This window comes from Aquarana catesbeiana, linkage group LG09, assembly GCF_042186555.1.
Source record: "Aquarana catesbeiana isolate 2022-GZ linkage group LG09, ASM4218655v1, whole genome shotgun sequence".
NCBI classification, from domain to species: domain Eukaryota; kingdom Metazoa; phylum Chordata; class Amphibia; order Anura; family Ranidae; genus Aquarana; species Aquarana catesbeiana.
The window spans coordinates 47182663-47202112 of NC_133332.1; the positions used below are offsets into that span (position 1 = coordinate 47182663).

Here is a 19450-nt window from a genome sequence, read left to right on the forward strand (position 1 = left end):
GTAAGATGCTCCACCTCGGGGTTCTTCCTTAAGCCCTGAAAAAAATGGGATGGGGATGAGAACCATGGTGTAGGGGAGAAAGAGGAAGGGGGGTAAAAGTGGGGCTGGGTATGAGATGGGGGATGACTAGAGAAGAACTGGAATGAGATTGGGGGAATCCTGGTCTGTATAGGGATAAAAAAGGAGGAGGATTTGTGCTGGCAGGTGGGAAGGGGGAAAGGGAGGGGGATAGATGACTGTCAAGGGGACTGGAGAGGGATAATCAGAGATGGGCATGGGGAATACTCTCAGCTGGTAAGAAATAGCCACAGTATAAAAAAAGTAAATGGGCTGTCTGGAAGGGAGGGGAGAGGGAGTGATCTCCATTGCCTAGTAAAGAGACAGTGTGTTGGGGGTGTGCAGGGTGGGGGATTCCTGCCATTTGTAATGTTTGTAGATCCTGGGACACACACCTGTGTGAAGGTGAAGTGTCTGCAGAGGAAAAGACAGAGAAGGGAGAGGGGAGAGATAACAACCATCTGAGAGGAGCAGTGTGTGACAGGCAAAGATGAATGGATGTGTGTGAGGATGACAGGGAGGAGCAGGATGGCCCGGATAGTGGCTGAAGGCGGGGAGGAAGATGCCAGGGAGGGAGAGAGAGCATTGCAGACATCAGAGAGACAGATAACATAACTCACCTGTACTGTTGTACTGTAGCAAAAGAGACAGCCAAAGTGAAACTGTTAGGGTCCTTTCACACGGGACGGATCCGTGATGATCCACCCCGTGAACATCCTCTTGCTCAGCAGGGATCGATCTGTTGATCCCCGCTGAGCCGGCGGATGACAGGGCGGTCCCTGCACACTGTGCACTTAGGGGGGAATCAGATGAACGCGGACCATCTGTCCTTGTTCATCCGATCCACTCTGCAGACTGATAGAAAAATAGGATTTTCCTCCGTCTGCAGAATCGGACCATAGCGGGGACAGATGCTATCCCATAGGGATGCATGTATGTCCGTATTTCATCCGAAAACGGATGGATGAACTACGAACATACTGTCCGCATGTGTGAAAAGGGCCTTACCACCACTGCCAGGAAAACTTTAAAGGCCCCCCCATGCACCTAGGACCCCTGGGTAGTTCGCAGAAGTGCCTGTGCATTAAGACAGGCAAGCCCTCCCCCCGCTCTCAGTGTCCTGACGAATCCCCCTGCTTTCAGGGAGAAGAAAACAGGCAGCGCTGGGGGGAGACCAGGTAGGTACCTATGGGAGGATCATAGATATGTGGCCCGAACAGGGAGGTAGATCGGTGCGCTGTGACAGTTACAGAAACGATGCCGTGTATCAATCCCTCCAGCAGTTGAAAGCCGACAGGAGGGAGAGACATGTAGCAATAACTCTCGGTGGAGCTGCTGGTTTAAAGCGGACCTGTCCTCTTTGCTCTTAACCCCTCTTGAATAGTTCAATCCCCTTGGCACAGCTGTAGTGCAGTGTTGTAATGATATGAGTATCAATTTTAACCCACCATATACACTTACATTTATATTTACCTCTATCTGGGTGCTGGTAACTCCACCTGCAGGAGAAATAACAACACTGCACACAAACTTCAGTAATAACCAAAAATAACTTCTTTCTTTGTGTAAATAATATATTTATGTAAAGGGTTATTACAATGACTACACTATCACACCAATGTAGTGCAATAGATTAGTAAATAGTTAGGACAATTGGTAACATACACAATTATACCTAATTGTATATATCTATACCAGGGAGCTCCCCCTGCTCTAAACTGTGAAGTCACTATCTTTGGTAACTAAATACAGGGCCCTGCAATAAAACAGATAATCCTGACGTCTTCGGTCTTTGCTAGCTTTTGTAATTGTAATCCACAAAGGGTTCCTCCTGGGTGTTGCGCAGTGTAATGTAATACACTAAGGCAATTATAATCCAGCAGATTGACTAAGTATTCTTATATGAGGAAGACAAACATCTAGCATCCGTTCTTGAATACTGAAGTCTATTTAGATGTAAGGTTCCCCAACTTAACTTGTTCCATGGGACTATCAGTCCCAGCAACACTCTGTAACAGTTCTAAATGTGTGTGTAGTATTTAAACAAACTTCTGGGTGTTAACCCTCTCACCACACGGGATCCAGGCGGACGGATGCCTCTGTTTCAACAGTTCTCAGTCCGTATGGAACCACCGCGACACCATCACACTGCTCCGTTCACTAACGACCAGGAGTCCTCGGTTACCTCCTCCACGGGTCTACAGAAAGATCACTTCTGCTGCTCCAGCACACTGTGATACTATGACAGGATCCTTGCTGCTGCTCCTCCGCAAGGTAGGCCACAACCCTGTGGGACACACACACCCACAGAGCTCTGCAGACAGCCCATGCGTCCCAGGAACAAGAGACTTAAGATGGCCGCTCCCAGCCCTTTTATATCCTCCCACAATGCAGTTCAGTTCTCCTCTTGTCCAGGAGCATTGTGGGTAGGTCATAGCTAAAGTTCAGAAGTAAACAATCAATCACTTCCATGTCACTTCTCTTAATCATGAAACATAAAAGTATTGTACCTTTTCAATTGTCCACAAGATGGCACTATAACAACTTATGTCCTGTATAACACACATATGGCTAAAAACAAAAGTGGTCAGTGCTACAGACACACACGGCATTGTTTCTGTAACTGTCACAGTGTGGATAGCAGAACAGGTCGGGACTCACAGGAGGAGAAAAGCAGTCTGTTATCTATCACTTCTTATCTTCTGTCTGCTCCGCCCACCTGTACTGGAGCTCTCACTGTCTGATCCAGCCACCCAGCCTGTCAGGGATCTGTGCCCAGGACATTGTCTCTGTCCTTTCCGGGGAAGCCTGCAGCAGGTAAGGGCACATTCTAAAGTCTCTGCTTTTGGACAGAATTAGCATCACAGAGGCTGAGACAAAGCATGATGCGCCAGTGTTTTGGCGCCCCCTTCCACACTCTGCCCAGGGCAGTGGCCCCTCCCGCCCCTGCCTTGTACTGGCCCTGCAATCATATGCAGCCACTTTGCCCATTAATTTCAGCCGCTGTGCCCATCAATTGCAACCACTGTGCCCATCAATTGCAACCACTGTGCCATCAAATGCAGCCACTGTGCCATCAAATGCAGCCACTGTGCCATCAAATGCAGCCACTGTGCCCGTCAATTGCAGCCACTTTGCCATGAAATGCAGCCACTGTGCCCATCAATTGCAGCCACTGTGCCATGAAATGCAGTCACTGTGGCCATGAAATGCAGCCACTGTGCCCATCAAATGCAGCCACTGTGCCCATCAAATGCAGCCACTGTGCCATCAAATGCAGCCAATTGGCTGAGAGGTGGTTCAGTATTAGAAAAGCAAATATTTATTCGCTTATATAACACACCTGGGTGGGCAATGCTCTGAGCTCGAAGTCCACCTTTTTGGAAGCCTATTAGAGCCTATGGCTCTAATTAGGTCCTTAAAAAAAAAAAACCCCATCGCTGTAATTCAGGTGCCCGGTGTCCGAAAAGGGGCCGAACGCATGAATAGGGGGTGGCTACAGCAGGCATGGATAGATTCATGCAATGCATGAATCTATCCATTCTACATAGAGGGGGTGGCGTGAAAGAGGGGGCGGCGCCCGGGCACCCCTAGCCACCACTGGTTGGGGGATTTTTGTAGTTCTGTTGATGAAATTATTGAGCTAAGCCAACACTCTAGGGTTGATTTACTCAAGGCAAAAAGACTGTGCACTTTGCAAAGTGCAGTTGCACTCTAGAGCTGAGTAAATGAGCAGAAGCCCTGCTGACTTCCATCATCCAATCATGTGCAAGCAAAAATGCAGTTTTTTTTTATTTTCCTTGCATGTGATTGGGTATTCTCTGCAAAGCGAAGCTTTACCTCATTTACTAAACCTTGGAGAAACTGCACTTTGCAAAGTGCACTGTCTTTTTGCCTTTAGTAAATGAACCCCATTGTGTGTTCTCCTATAGAACATCTGACCAAATGTGCCATCCTATAGATGTGCATACTGGATGATCAAGCATTCTTTTCAGCACCTCTTGGTTTCGGGTTAACCGTTAACTTTCAGATTGCACTGCATTGCATCAGACACCAATGTTGCAAAGTTCTGCTTTATCTCTGGCCCTGGTGAAGTGAGAGATAACCCATGACCAGACCTGGCTGCAGGTCGTAAGATGGAGTGTTGTGTTTAAGGGATGTCAACTTTTAATTGCATTGTTAACACAACATTTATTGTTGTCTATATATTACAACGTAGGTTTGTTTTGTCACAAAGATTTTGGTGTGAAAGTATTAGGCTAGGTTTATGGCTGTAGTAGGTCAAAAAGAGCCCCAAATGAAAAATCCCCAAGTCTTTTTTGTTTAACTGGTTACAACAAGTAGGGCAAAAGACATCCAATGCATTTCAGGGGCACACGATCCCCTTCATCAGGGCTGGAGGGCTGAATGTCCTCTTTTGGGGGAGCTGCCAAATACAGACCATTTGACAATACAATCTGTGCCCAGCAATGCACCCCTCTACCTGTACCTCTTAGGTTTATGGCTGTTTTATGGATAGGGGTAGAGTTGAAGGGTCAATCAACCCATAGACATAATGGTCCCAGGATTTAGAGTTGAACAATTGCTTATCTAGGAAGTAATTTTGTAAAACCATCTTTCTATGATGAATGTTATGTTTTTTTTTTAACACATGGTATGTACCACTTCAACCCATACCACACAAACTCCAGCAGTGAAAGGAGGCTTGGCCATACTATTAATTTGTTAAGGCAAAGAGAAAATGCACAAAGAACAATGGAAAACCAAGAGCAATCACCTGTCATTGATCTGACAACAATGAACTGAAATGTGACTGTGTGTTATAGAACTTGGTTAAAAGATCACATAAATATAGCTTGAATAAATGTACAGTAAAACCTTGGATTGCGAGCATAATTTGTTCCAGAAACATGCTTGTAATCCAAAGCACTTGTATATCAAAGCAAATTTCCCCATAAGAAATAATGGAAACTCAAATGATTTGTTCCACAACCATTTATTCATAGGTCCTTCAGTTTATAGTCCATATAAAAAAGATTCTAGCAATGTGATAGGTTGTGTAACCAGAAAATGTCCATCCACAAATGGAAGCCTCCACAAGGGGTTTAGAAGCAAAATCCAGCAAGAGCTACAGAGTATAAAAGAGAAGAGAGGCGCCTCTAAGTGTAGCAATATGTTGCTAAATGTTGTACCTTCAATAAATGTAACCATATTGCTATACTTAGAGACGCCTCTCTTCTCTTTTATACTTAGTTGTGACATGATGCTACTTGTATATCAAGACATCGCTTGTATATCAAGTCAAAATTTATAAAAAAATGTTGCTTGTCTTGCAAAACGCTCTCAAACCAAGGTTTTACTGTATTAATTATCTTATACCTTACTATTGTAGCATCCTCCCAGTGTAGAGTAGGCTGCTAGGTAAATTTAGTTTAGCTCCTCTGGAGCCGGGCTTGATTATTTAGGTCTGCTCAGTGTATCACAGGCTACTGCTCTAATTACTTCCCCCTGTATTCTAGAGCAGCCTTTTTCTACCAGGGTGCCTTCGGGTTGCTTCAGGGGTGCCTTGGCAAAATACCTATTGTCAAAAAATAGTATGCAAGCCAGCGGAGGGATCAAGACTGCCCCGGAAGAATTTACCCCCTTCCTAACCAGAGCACTTTTTGCGATTCGGCACTGCGTCGCTTTAAGTGACAATTGCGCGGTCGTACGACGTGGCTCCCAAACAAAATTGATGTCCATTTTTTCCCACAAATAGAGCTTTCTTTTGGTGGTATTTGATCACCTCTGCGGTTTTTATTTTTTGCACTATAAACAAAAAAATAGCGACAATTTTGAAAAAAACGCATCATTTTTTACTTTTTGCTATAATAAATATCCCCAAAAAATAATTAAAAAAACATTTTTTTCCTCAGTTTAGGCCGATACGTATTCTTCTACATATTTTTGGTAAAAAAAATTGCAATAAGCGATTATTGATTGGTTTGCGCAAAAGTTATAGCGTTTACAAAATAGGGGATAGTTTTTTGGCATTTTTATTAATAATTTTTTTTTACTAGTAATGGCGGTGATCAGCAATTTTTATTGTGACTGCGACATTATGGCGGACACATCGGACATTTTTGACACATTTTTGGGACCATTGTCATTTATACAGCAATCAGTCCTATAAAAATGCACTGATTCCTCTGTAAATGACACTGGCAGTAAAGGAGTTAACCGCTAGGGGGCAGGGAGGGGTTAAGTCAGTACTAGGGAGTGATTTCTAACTGTAGGGGGGATGGGCTAGCTGTGGCACGTCACTGATCTCTGCTCCCGGTGACAGGGAGCAGAGATCAGTGAGACTGTCACTAGGCAGAACGGGGAGATGCTTGTTTACGTCAGCATCTCCCCATTCGTCCTCTCCGTGAGGCGACCGCGGGTATCCCTGCAGCGATCGAGTCCACGGGACCCGCGACCCGACTCACGGATCTCCCAGCCGGCGTGTGCGCGCCGCCCGCGCACACGCAATGGCACGGCGGGCATTTCAAATGGGACTTACAGGTACGCCCATTTGCCCAGCCGTGCCATTCTGCCGACGTACATCGGCGTGCCCCGGTCGGGAAGTGGTTAAGTTACACAAATCCACAGGTTTTCATGGTGCACCATTACAACCTTCTAGCTGCTGGCGTCCTAACAACCTATGATGTCATCAGTTGATAAGGGGGGCGTTGGGCCCCTGCACAACATCTTTGTTTGCCCCTCTCCATCAGCACTGGGGTTACACTAGCTGAGTGAAAGAGAAAAACTGAGGGCGAAGAGAAACATTGGAATACCAGTGTGCAAAGGTGTGTTTGCTTTGGAAGAATAAATCACCTCTAACATTGGGTGTCCTACGTGTGTGGATGTGGCTGCATTATGTAAAACTATTAGTTTAGCTGTTTACATTGGCGTGCCATCAGATTGTGCATAATTTTAAAGGGTGCCTTGACTAAAAAAAAGGTTGAAAAACACTGTTCTAGAGGACTCTAGAATTATAGTGGGAGGAAGAACAGAGTAAGCAGCCTGAATATTTATGGGTCTCCAGCCAATCCCTGGGGAGGTGTGCCCAGAAGGTGGTGAAAATAAAATAGACTGGGGCCTGAGGCAGAGCAGCAGAGTCCCTGGGTCCAGTCCTGCTGGAGGAGACCCTGTGCAGGGACTCTGCCCCTGGGGCAGGATTTTTGAAGGTGCCACTAAGAAGACATCAAGGTTCCAGCTGAGGCTTCAGGTGGGGGGCTTATTCAAAAAAGCTTAATTCTGGAGTTCGTTTGGGTCTTAAAAAGCTCACTGGAGATAGTACCAGGAGGAAGTTGGAAGAGAAGTGTCCAGCTGTCCTATGATGGTGTGAGGGTGTCTCCCGCACTGGAGAGGGCCCGGTGGATATCGGAAGGAGGCAACCGATGGTCCTGTGGCCATGTGAGTAATTGACCCTGGTCCTGGAAGTTAGTGACTGTGTGCAGCTCTATCCTGGTCCATTTGGGAAAAGCCCTACTCTTCTGCCAGCAATAGATTCTGTGGGACATCTTTTGTAGCTCAGCAAGCTAGAGAAGAGTCCTCAAAGCATGCAGTTCTGCAGTATCCCATGCCCCTTCACCCCCATCCAAGTTCTATGTTCCTATAAATCCTAAAAAAAGACACCCCTAGACTATTTCTTTGAGCTAGCAAAAGAAAGGAGAAAATGCTGTGTGTGTCCTAACTGGGGGAATAGGGCCAAATTCACCAATGGCTCGTTGAGGGGGTGCGCTACACTATTAAACAAGACTAAGTCTTTATATACTGTAATACTGTATTGTGTTAGATCCGTCACATTGGATGCCATGAGCAGGTTCTATGTGACGTAGAGGCTTTGATTGGCTGCTCGGCTCGGGGGAAAGCAAGGTGTAAGCGTGCTGGACGGAGCTCCTAACAGATAACAGGAAGTATTTTACCGCATTCATTAGTTTTTTTAAGGCACTAGAAATAATCCTGGCTAGGCAGATGGTTTTTAATTTAAACCATTGCTTATATTGTATTGATTTATATTTTCAGTCACTGTTACATTGACACACTCTTTCTTGTTCCAGTGTCCATTGCTGCCCCTATTGATGAGTGTAACCTTGACAAAGTGGCCATTTTCGGTGGCACCTACAAAATAAGTGAAGATGGCGAAAAAGTGGAGTATAGCTGTCCGAAAGGAAAGTATCCATTCCCATCTGCTACACGTGAGTGCGAGAGGAATGGGCAATGGACAAATGAAAAGCAGAAAGCTATATGTAGAGGTAACTACTTTCTTTTTATCCTTCTGTGCTGTGTCATTACCTAACTCTTCTTAGGCGGTATCACTCATTGCCCTCTCCTGTGCTGTATACTCACCCAACTCCTCTTGGGTAGTGTCACTCATTGCCCCCACCTATGTGGTATCAGTGACTGTCTATTCTTGAGCTTTGTCACCTATTGACCCCTCTTGTGCTTTGTCATTACCTGACTCCTCCTGGGTGTTGTCTCTGTTCCCTTCTGTGCTGTATCAGTACCTGCCTCCTCCTGTGCCATTCTCTACCCCAACCCCTGTGCCGTATCTATGTCTTCCCCTTCCCATGTGCCACTGTCTCCTTCTGTGCTGTGCCACTACATACCCTATGCCATTTTAATTGCCTGACTCCCTGTCTGCTGTTGCTGTTGCTTGCTACTTTTATTTGCCTGCCTCCACCTGTTTTATAAGAAATGTGGAACAAAAGGGGGAGCGCAAGACAAATGGTAAACTCCAAATTAGGAGGTCCTTTTACTCATAAAAGGTCAAGCAACAAGACAATTTTTTTCTTAGGTTTATAGAGGAACCTTTTCACCAGGGCTGGTTCAGGGGATAAGAATGCTTGAACTATAGAGAATGATGATGTTGGTAAGATCTCTAAATTTTCATGGATAGGAGTACACAGATTTTAGAACATTCTAAACTAAAGGCAGCTTTCAAGAGACTCTATTATTTGCAAAAACACCCCATCTGTGAAGGAAAGGAAGACTTTATCCCGTCCCACCACCTTTTCTTACGATCTTTACTCTTTTTATGCATAAAAAGAAAAAAATGGGCGGGACTTTGAATGAGGCACAAAAGACGTGTCTCCGTCCCTATATTGGTTACTAAGAGGAAAAGTTCGGGACTTTGAATGAAACATATGACAGACCATAAAATGAATAGGCGTATTTATTGTCTAAAGGTATATCTAGCACATAACATGTACATGCAGAATTCATATATGTAAAAAAATTGTCAGGAAATATATCTAGCACATAATATATACATGCAAAATTCATATATGTACAAAACATGAATACATTACATATATATATATATATATATATATATATATATATATATATATATATATATATACACACACACACACACATAATGTGTTGGTGTCAAAGCACATGCCAGCGGCCGGTATATAGGGCTCCATATGATGAGTAAAAAATAATAATAATTAAAACTGTAGGAATATAAAAAGAACATGGCAAATTGAAGTCATGACTGCATCCTAAATAGGTCTAACATGTTACATGGTAAAAAACACTCTTAAGGGGCAAATGCGTCAGCATGTCTAAAAAAAAAAATAAATCTAATAAGAAACCTCAAAGATAATGTAAATATGTATAATAACTAAGAAAGGAAGTGTCCAATCCTACAAAATTTACGTAGAGCTAATAAGCAGAACATACAGTATGGGCCAAACAGGGACCCGTGGGGTTTACTCTTTTTATGAGCAACAGTCACCTGAAGAATGTTAACATCTGGTACCTCCAGGAGCATTGGATGCCTGTATCCCTGACTGCACACTGTAGTTCCATCTGTCAACCCCTACATCACTAATGTGTGTAGTGACCAGAGCCTGGGAACCAGGTATTCCTGGAGGTGTGTTGGATGTAAAGAGGCCACAACTCTGTGAAGTTCTGAGAAACGGACATAAACACAGCTATGTATAACAGGTCTTCTTTTGCAGGTGTTGGGATTTTCATTTTTTAAAGAAGGAAACAGAGTGGCTTTAAAAGATGGTGGGGTTGCTTTAGCATGTAGGCAGGTGCAGTCTATATTCTCCACTGCAGGTGACGCTCATCCACAGTGGCAATGCAGATGGGAAAGGAAGTTAGAAGAAGCTGTGTTCCTCTATGATTTCCTTGCTCGGGCAGTGATCTGGTTGAATGCACATACCCCATGTGACCCTGGCGGCTAGTCAATTAAGAGTCTATTTAAAGTGTAAGTTAACTTTTACAGAAAATCTGTAAGGTGAACTTACACTGGACCCCCTCCCCATCGCGCCTGGTCGCTGCCGACCTGGGAGTCAGGCGATCACCCGTTCTGACACATTTTATAGATACTTTTCTGGTCCGGGGTTTTGAAATGCCTGCAGCTTTCTTCCCTCTTCTCCAGTGCTGACAGGATGGCTACATGGGTTCTGATTGGTCGGCGTCGCCCATGTGACGGCGCCCACCAACTAGAATGCCTTCTTTACATAACTTTATGAGGTACGTTTGGGAGATTAAGCTGAGGGAATTTCGACCGGTAAATCGGCTATTCGATGTGTCAGGAATGGGTGATCGCCGGAATCCAGGTCAGCGGGACCGGGGGGGGGGGAATATGGAGATGGTCCAGTGTAAGTGCACCATACAGATTTTTCCATAAAGGTGAAACTACTCTTTAAGATTCTGACCCCTGGGTTGCTTTATTGCTTTATGTGAGTGGACAGGTTAGGGACAGGTTCCCCATTGGACAAGGACAGTGGCAGCGCAAGGTTCCGGTGGGGTGAGCAGGGACTATGTTTACCTCTTCAGGAAGCTTCCCATTTGGGTTAGGCCGCACTTCACTCCTCGTGGCAGATGCTGTCTGCATCCCTGAGTCCTCTGTCTGCTGTCAATTTGCTGCATAGTTGTAAGTGACACCAGAAGCGTGAGCTTCCCGTCGGGCCTGTTTATGTTGTTGACCTACTGTTTCAATACAATGTTCTTTGCCAATTGAGACTCTAGGTGTTTACCACACCCCACTGCACTTACCCAACAAGCAGTTATTTTGGCACACCAATATCAAGATTACCTTTAAATGAGAATTATTTACAATCCAAGTATTCCCATTCAGAAAGTTTCCAGATTGTATCAGAGTTCTCTTTAGTTTGAGTATTCCTATCACCTGAAAGCTTGAAACCCAGATGAAAGGGGTCCTTCTAATCCCCAAAATGCTTTGGCTTGACCCTTTGTTAATAAACTGATTTTCTTACCATTGTCCTATATTTTGCATATAAGGCCTGAAATGTTGCCCATTGGCTTTTTGGTTTGACAGATACCTCACCAAAATCCTTGCAGTTCGAAATGTGGAAGGCCATACAGTAGGAAACCTAGCATTTAGGATATGATACTAAGAATCTTCCTCCTGTTCTGTTTCACTGCTTGCCTTCTTCTCTGCTGTCACTACCTGTCTTTACGCAGTTTCCTTACATCCTTACTATCACTTTCCACCTGTGCCTTTGAATACAGTTCACATGTGCTTCTATATTACTGATCTTTTATAGCTGTTCAATGTCCCAAGCCAGACATGTTCGAAGGTGGAGAGTATACACCGCATAAACCAAAGTATTTTGTGGGCGATGACCTGTATTTCGAGTGCTGGGGTGGATACACAAGGTTTGGGCCTGAAAACCGCACCTGTCAGGAGAGTGGAAAATGGAGTGGAGAAACAACAATATGTGATGATGACCAAGGTGAGAATTTCAGATTAGGGATGGTTTTCTTTATTGGAAAATGAGGGAGCGTTCATTGAGAAGGTTAAAAAATGTACAGGTATATCAAATATGAAAATTATGTAAAGTTATGAAAAGTATGAAGAACTATGTAGCATAGACAGAAGAATAATATTTTAGAATAGCCCTATATCTCAGCCTGTAAAACTAATAATCAGCATGTGCTCTCTGGTTGGAGCCACATTCTCTTTCCAAACCTGCTAATAGCTCAAAGTTGCAAAGGAGTTTGCATGAAAAAGGGTCTTCATAGTTGGCCGATTCTGGCGCCAAGCACAAGTCCCCATCCCTTCTCCAGTCCTGCTATAGCACAATCCCACCTGCTGAGGCTGACCTCTCTGCCAACTTGTGCCCTGCTCCTCACCATAGACCTTTATATCCAAAAGAAGAAATGTCCACACGATAGTTAGCTGCATTGCACTTGTTCAGGGAATGGAAAGACAGTCACATTACAGGGACATACATTCCAGAGTCACTTGACATACACAGTCAATTACAAGTGAAAGCACATGCCGCACCTCACGGCCATCTCTCTATAGTCTCTCTTCTGCCCTGGGTCATAAGTACTCACAGAACTGTGTTCTCTGTAGACACTTTCTCACTGGGTACACCTCTTCCAGGAATCCTCCAGTAAAGCAGCCACATACAGGTGTAGGCAGGTGCAGTCTACATTCTCTACTGGAGGTGGCGCTCAACCACAGCAGCATTGCAGAGGGAGAAAAAGTCAAGAGGAACCTGGTTCTTCTATGTTTTCCTGGGTCTCTGGGGGAGCTTGGATGCTGCCGCCCCATGGGACTCCGGCGGCCCTCTTGTGTCAACCAGTGTTTACTGAAGACCCTGGTTCCCTGGCTTGGTACGCATTTTGCATGTGGGTAGTGTAGAGACAGGTTATTCCAGCATAGCCTACAAGGCCTTTTGTAATCTGCCCTAGCCCCCACCTCCTTAAAGCAGAGTTCTGCCGAAAAAAAAATTAAAAGTCAGCAGCTACAAATACTGCAGCTGCTGACTTTTAAAATAAGGACACTTACCTGTCCAGAGTGCCCGCAATGTCCTCACCCGAAGCCGACCTGTCCCTTGGCTCCCGGGTGCAGACGCCGGCATCTTCAGTAAGGGAATCAGGAAATGAAGCCTTGCTCGTGTGTCTCCCAGAAGACAGCAGGGGGGGCGGACATAGCGTAGATCGCCGCAGATTCTGCGGCGATCTTTCACCGGAAGTGGGAGCAAATACCTGTATTAGACAGGTATCTGCTCCCTCCTCACCCCTGAAAGGTGCCAAATGTGACACCAGAGGGCGGAGGAATTCGAAAAGCGGAAGTTCCATTTTTGGGTGGAACTCCGCTTTAAGGAACAGAATGTTTCCAGCCAGCTACTCCTGCATACACGTCCACTCCACCCGCCCTCTTGCCCTGTCCAGGGCCCACGTTTGTAGGTTACATTCCTACATATGTAAGGTGTATGGCTCCCATGCCCCAAGAGACTATGTGTCCCTCTACTTCTAGCTTATATACCCCTGACATCACTTGTGGGAGGGCTCTACCTAAGAGGGTCTAGCACCTAATGTCCCTTCCTTCTGTGCCAGACACTATTCCGATACGGAACCACCTAGTGGCAAAGCAGTTAACTGTACCTGCCTACATGCAGAGTACAAAATCATGGGATAAGGGGCCGCATTTCCATCTAGAAATGGATTCTGAATCTGGAACGACACAAAGGGTCAATTGACACCAGATACAATGCTGTGAAAAAGTATTTGCCCCCTTCTGATTTTTTATTTTTTTGCATATTTGTCACACTTAAATGACTCAGATCATCAAACAAATTTTATTATTACACAAAGATAACTCGAGTAAATACAAAATGCAGTTTTTAAATGATGGTTTCATTTATTAAGGCAAAAAGCTTTCCAAACCTGTCTGACCTTATGTGAAAAAGTATTTGCCCCCTAAACCTAATAACTGGTTGTGTCACCCTTGGCGGTAACAACTGCAATCAAGCGTTTGCGATAACTGGCAATGAGTCTTTCACATTGCTGTGGAACAATTTTGGCACAATCTTCTTTACAGAATTGTTTTAATTCAGCGCCACATTGGAGAATTTTCCAGCATGAACGGCCTGTGTAAGGTCATGATATAGCATTTCAATTGGATTTAAGTCCGGGCTTTGACTAGGCCACTCCAAAACCTAAATTTTGCTTTGTTTGAACCGTTTGGAGGTGGACTTGCTGTTGTGTTTTGGATCATTGTCTTGCTGCATAACCCAAGTGCACTTGAGCTTGAGGTCACAAACTGATGGCCAGGCATTCTCCTTTAGGATTTTCTGGTAGAGCTCAGAATTCATGGTTCCCTCAATTATGGTAAGTCGTCCAGGTCCTGAAGCTGCAAAGCAGCCCCAGACCATCACGCTACCACCACCATGTCTGGCTGTTGGTATGATATTCTTGTTATGAAATGCTGTATTTGTTTTATACCAGATGTAACGGGACGCACACCTTCCAAAAAGTTTAATTTTTGTCAGTCCACAGAATATTTGCCTAAAAGTCTTGGGGATGATCAAGATGTTTTTTGGTAAATGTGAGATGAGCCTCTGTGTTCTTTTTGGTCAGCAGTGGCTTTGGCCTTGGAACTCTCCCATGGATGCCATTTTTGCCCAGTCTCTTTCTTATTGTTGAATCATGAACACTGATCTTACCTGAGGCAAGTGAGGCCTGCAGTTCTTTAGATGTTCTGGGTTCTTCTATGACTTCCTGGATGAGTCGTCGTCCTGCTCTTGGAGTAATTTTTGTAGGCCGGCCACTCCTGGGAAGGTTCACCACTGTTCCAAGTTATCTCCATTTGTGGATATTGGCTCTCCCCCTTGATTCACTGGAGTTCCAAAGCTTCAGAAATGGCTTTGAAACCCTTCTTAGACCGATACATGTACATCACTTTGTTTCTAATCTGTTCTTGAATTTTTTTAGATTGTGGCATGATGTGTGGCTTTTTGTGATCTGTTAGCGTGCTTCACTTCGTCAGACAGCTTCTATTTATGTGATTTCTTGATTTAACAGGTCTGGCAGTAATCAGGCCTGGGTGTAGCAAGTGAAATTTAACTCAGCTTTCCAAAAAATTGTGGTTAATCACAGTTCATTCATGATTCAGCATAGGAGGGGGCAATTACTTTTTCACATAGGGCCAGGCAGGTTTGAACAGCTTTTTTCCCTTAATAAATGAAATAATAATTTAAAAACTGCATCTTGGATTTACTCGGGTTATCTTTGTGTAATATTAAAATTTGTTTGATCTGAATCATTTAATTGTGAGAAATGCGCAAAAAAAAAAAAAAAAAAAAATCAGGAAGGGGGAAATACTTTTTCACAGCACTGTAGGTCGGCACATTTTCTTTTAATGTATGCCAGCACAAGGACTGTAAAAAATAAGGTACGTGAATGGGAGCAGTTCACACTGGTGCATTGAACTGATATACACTGGTGTAGCGATGGCCCCGCTGGGTTGCTACGTGTTACAGCATCCACACATTTCACCCTGCTGCCAGACATCCATTAGACACACTTCTCATTCAATAAATAGTCTCTTGCTTGTTTTTGTTGTTTTTATTAGGGGATCGAACTTGGTTGGGGAAAGGGGACATGGGATGCCCATACGATAAATTGTACTTTGTAGAATAAAAGGAACTGCGTCACACTTCTCATCAGAACAAGATGGCTGACCCTAAACTTCACAGACTTTTACCTCAGAACACTTCTTCCAGCACACTTCCTCCAGCACATTTCACTGACCAACTTTAGTACTCCTGCCACACCATCAGCACATGACTAGGCCTTACTCTGAATAAGTCCCAGTGTCTTTACTTGATAGCCCTTTGTGGGCCGGGGCCTGTAGTACCCCTTTGTGGCAGCAACCAATTTACTTGAGAAGAATAAATGTAGATGGACTACTGATCCCAGCAGGGGCGTTGCTAGGTCTGCAAAAGATCTGGGGCTAGAGCCCATAGCAGCGGTCACCAAACTTTTTGCATGCCCGCGGGGGGGGGCAGTGGTAAGTAATTTTTCATGGGCGATGGCTGGTGTTTGATATGGTGTCAGGGTGATTGAGGTGCATTATTTCTATTGTTACATTCTAATATATAATGAAGTGATTCAACACGCCATACTGCAGAATCAGTGGGAGCCCTTGGCATGTCACTTGCCACATCTCCTGCCACCAGATGCAGCGTGTCACTTGCCACTGTCACCAGATGCAGCGTGTTACTTGCCACCGTCACCTGCCAATAGATGTGGATTGTCACTTGCCACGTCTCCTGCCACCATTTGCAGATTGTCACTTGCCACGTCACTGGCCACCAGATGTGGGTAGTCACTTGCCAACTGATGTGGATTGTCACTTGCCATGCCAGCCAGTGCCACCAAATGTGCATTGATGCTGCATAGGTGGCAGGCTGACAGCACTGGTCCATTTAGTGAGACAAGGAGAGCGGTGATGCGGGGCAGGCAGTGAGAGATGATGTAGCAAGGGGGTCTGGCTGCCAAGTGGAGCTCCACAATGACAGGAAGCATGTGACCTTCACTCCACCATGCTGTGAGGGCGGAAGAGCGCTGATTTGTAGCGTACAGTGAGAGATTATGTCATCTCTCTGCTGCTCGCTGTACCTCGCTCCCAAATTGAAGAGGCCTGGCTGTGAAGAGCGCTGATGTGGAGATGTCATCTCTGCTCATCCGCCCGCTCACTTCTTTCTTCTCCTCCGCCTCTCTCATGCATTCAGCCCACCTGCCGCAGCAGCCTCAACCCGCTGGTTAGGCATGGACCCTGCGGTAAGAGACTCGGGGCTATGGGCCCCAGATTCGGGGCTATAGCCCCAATAGCCACCCCCTAGCAACGCCCCTGGATCCCAGCAAGTCCAACTTGCAAATCTTGCCCATCCTCCTGGCTGCAGCCACTTGACAAAAAATTCCTACAGTCTCTCCCTCTGGCTCTACATCCAGCTCCCCTGGCATGTCTCTTCCAGAGCTTTCCACTGTGCTTTCCACTCATTGACACCTGTCCTGGATCCTTCCTGAATGACTTTACTCTGGACGTGCAGACCAACTGTCTTCTCCAGCTCCTGTTTCAGGACACCTTTCCATGACCATGTAAGGAGAGGCTCCCATCTGAGGTACACCCCTCCCCAGAAAGGGGGTTCCCTCAAACACGACAGTCTAACACTCCATCATCCAATTCACCCAGCCGACAACTCCTCCCCCAGCAGGCTGACCATGGGTATATGTAGGATTCCTGCCCCCTGCCAATCATAGTTGAGGATTTGTCAGAGCTCCTCACATGCACCCCATGTAACTCCAGCTCTCTTGCCCTGCCCCTTTTCCAGAACCTTCTCCCTGGAAACAGAGGAGGCGACCAAGAGCTGAGGCGCATGTCAGTCACCCACTGCTACACTAAACCACTCCCCTGCCCCCAGATCTAAACAAAGAGGCCTAGCTCACAGCATAGGCCTGGCTAAATTTACCTGCGTTGGCAGCTTACACAAAAACCTATACTAGCACCTACCTAAGGTAGAGGGTGCTACACTGGTTTGAAATAGAAAAAGGAAAACAAGCCCTACTTTTTTCAATGCAACACATGGTAACGTGTGTCAGTGCAGCGCAACGCACATCAAAGAGCAGGAAACATAGCAGCCTAGCACAAGTTTGACTCTTCTGCTGTGCCCTAGACTCTTTCCATGGTTCAGGAAGTGAGGAGAAAAGTGCATGTGAAAATGCAATATGCCAACGTACATCAATGCACATGTCTTTACCTGTACTCAACGCACACCTTGAGTTGTGAATGGACCCAGAATTAAATACTTCTAGCCCCTGATTTTACTGTCTTGACTTCAATATTGTTTCAGTTGGTGCATACATTTTACATACTTTTGTTAACATATATGTTTTATAACTAGTAAATTAATATATAGAACATAGGGATGAGCCCGATGTTCGAGTTGAGTTTTTAACATTTTGACACTTTTTTTGTGAAATAGTAGGGGTACAATAGTACCCCGTTACCATTTCACACAGGGGGGGAAGGTCGGGATCTGGGGGTCCCCTTGTTAGAGGGGGCTTCCAAATTCCGATAAGCCCCCCACACACAGACCCCCACAACCACCAGGGAAGGGTTGTGGGGATGAGGCCCTTGTCCCCATCAACATAGGGACAAGGTGCTTTGGGGGCTACACCAAAGCACCCTCTCCATGTTGAGGGCATGTGGCCTGGTATGGTTCAGGAGGGGGGCGCTCTCTTGTCCCCCCTCTTTTCCTGCGGCGTGCCAGCTTGCGTGTTCGGATAAGGTTCTGGTATGGATTTTGGGGGGACCCCCTACGCCATTTTTTAAAAATTTGTCGCAGGGTTCCCCTTAATTTCCTTATCCGACCCGAAGGGCCTGGCATGGATTTTTGGGGGACCCCCACGCAATTTTCTTTTTAAATTTTGGTTCGGGGTTCCCCTTAATATTCATACCAGACCCAAAGGGCCTGGTAATGGACTGGGGGGGGTCCCATGCTCTTTTTTTCAATGATTTTTATCTATATTGCCGAGACCAGACAATTCATTACAGCCGCGATCAGTTTTGAATGACAATTTTTCCTTTAGAAATGTCATTTTGCTGTTGTACTGTTCTAAACACGGGAAAAATGTGCCACTTTACAGGCATACTATAGACACCCCCCAGGCACAATATTTAAAGGAATATTTCATTTTTATTGTTTCACTTTAAGCATTAAAAAAATTACTGCTCCCGAAAAAAAGTCAGTTTTAAAAAAAAGGGGGCAGGACCCAGGTCCCCAAACACTTTTTATTACAATAACTTGCATCTGAGCCTTTAAAATTAGCACTTTTGATTACTCATGTTCGTGTCCAATAGACTTTAACAGTGTTTGTGTGTTCTGCCAAATTTTTTGCCTGTTCGCATGTTCGGCTCATCCCTAATAGAACAGTAGAGGTGAATGAGCTTGAAGGATGCCTGGTTATTCTGTAGGGTGTGAGATGGGTACCGTCTTGTATGTATTTCAGCATCTAAGATCTGTAAACACATTCTTTTAAACAAAAAAAGGTAAACTATGTTAAAAAAGAATCCTAAAGAAAATACAGTAAAACCTTGGATTACGAGCATAATTAGTTACAGAAAAATGCTTTTAATCCAAAGCACTCGTATATCAAAGCGAATTTCCCCATAAGAAATAATGGAAATTCAGATGATTTGTTCTACAACCATTTATTCATAGGTCCTTCAGTTTATAGTCCATATAAAAAAGATTATAGCAATGTGATAAGTTGTGTAACCATAAAATATCCATTCACAAATGGCAGCCTCCACAAGGGGATTAGAAGCAATATAAAAGAGAAGAGAGGCGTCTCTAAGTGTAGAAATATGGTTATTTAATGAAGGTACAACATTTAGCCACTCACATGATTGATGTTTAAAAGAGGCACATCTAAGTATTCAGACATTCGGGGTAAAGCTGTCCACATAGGCCATCCTCCGCACTTTGTGACCGGGAAGACTACCCTGCAGTAGAGCAATCTGAAAGCGAGGCTTGAAGTGCTCGTGGAGCGCAGCTTGGAAGGGATGACGTCGATGGTGTTACGG

At 44.9% G+C, this 19450-nt stretch overlaps 1 protein-coding gene across 7 annotated transcripts in view; it reads left to right on the forward strand.

Annotated features, from left to right (window-relative positions):
• The window catches only part of LOC141107591 (complement factor B-like), a 216902-nt gene that overhangs the window by 51727 nt on the left and 145725 nt on the right, over positions 1-19450 (forward strand). For 4 of the 7 annotated variants that reach the window (XM_073598440.1, XM_073598442.1, XM_073598441.1 and 1 more), the window contains 3 exons: positions 8142-8336; positions 11384-11429; positions 11613-11801. In XM_073598440.1, coding sequence (XP_073454541.1) covers positions 8220-8336; positions 11384-11429; positions 11613-11801 — 352 coding nt within the window. In that variant the 5' untranslated portion in view covers positions 8142-8219. The remainder of the gene's footprint in view (positions 1-8141; positions 8337-11383; positions 11430-11612; positions 11802-19450) is intronic. The other 3 variants (XM_073598436.1, XM_073598438.1, XM_073598437.1) reach the window with 1 other exon arrangement.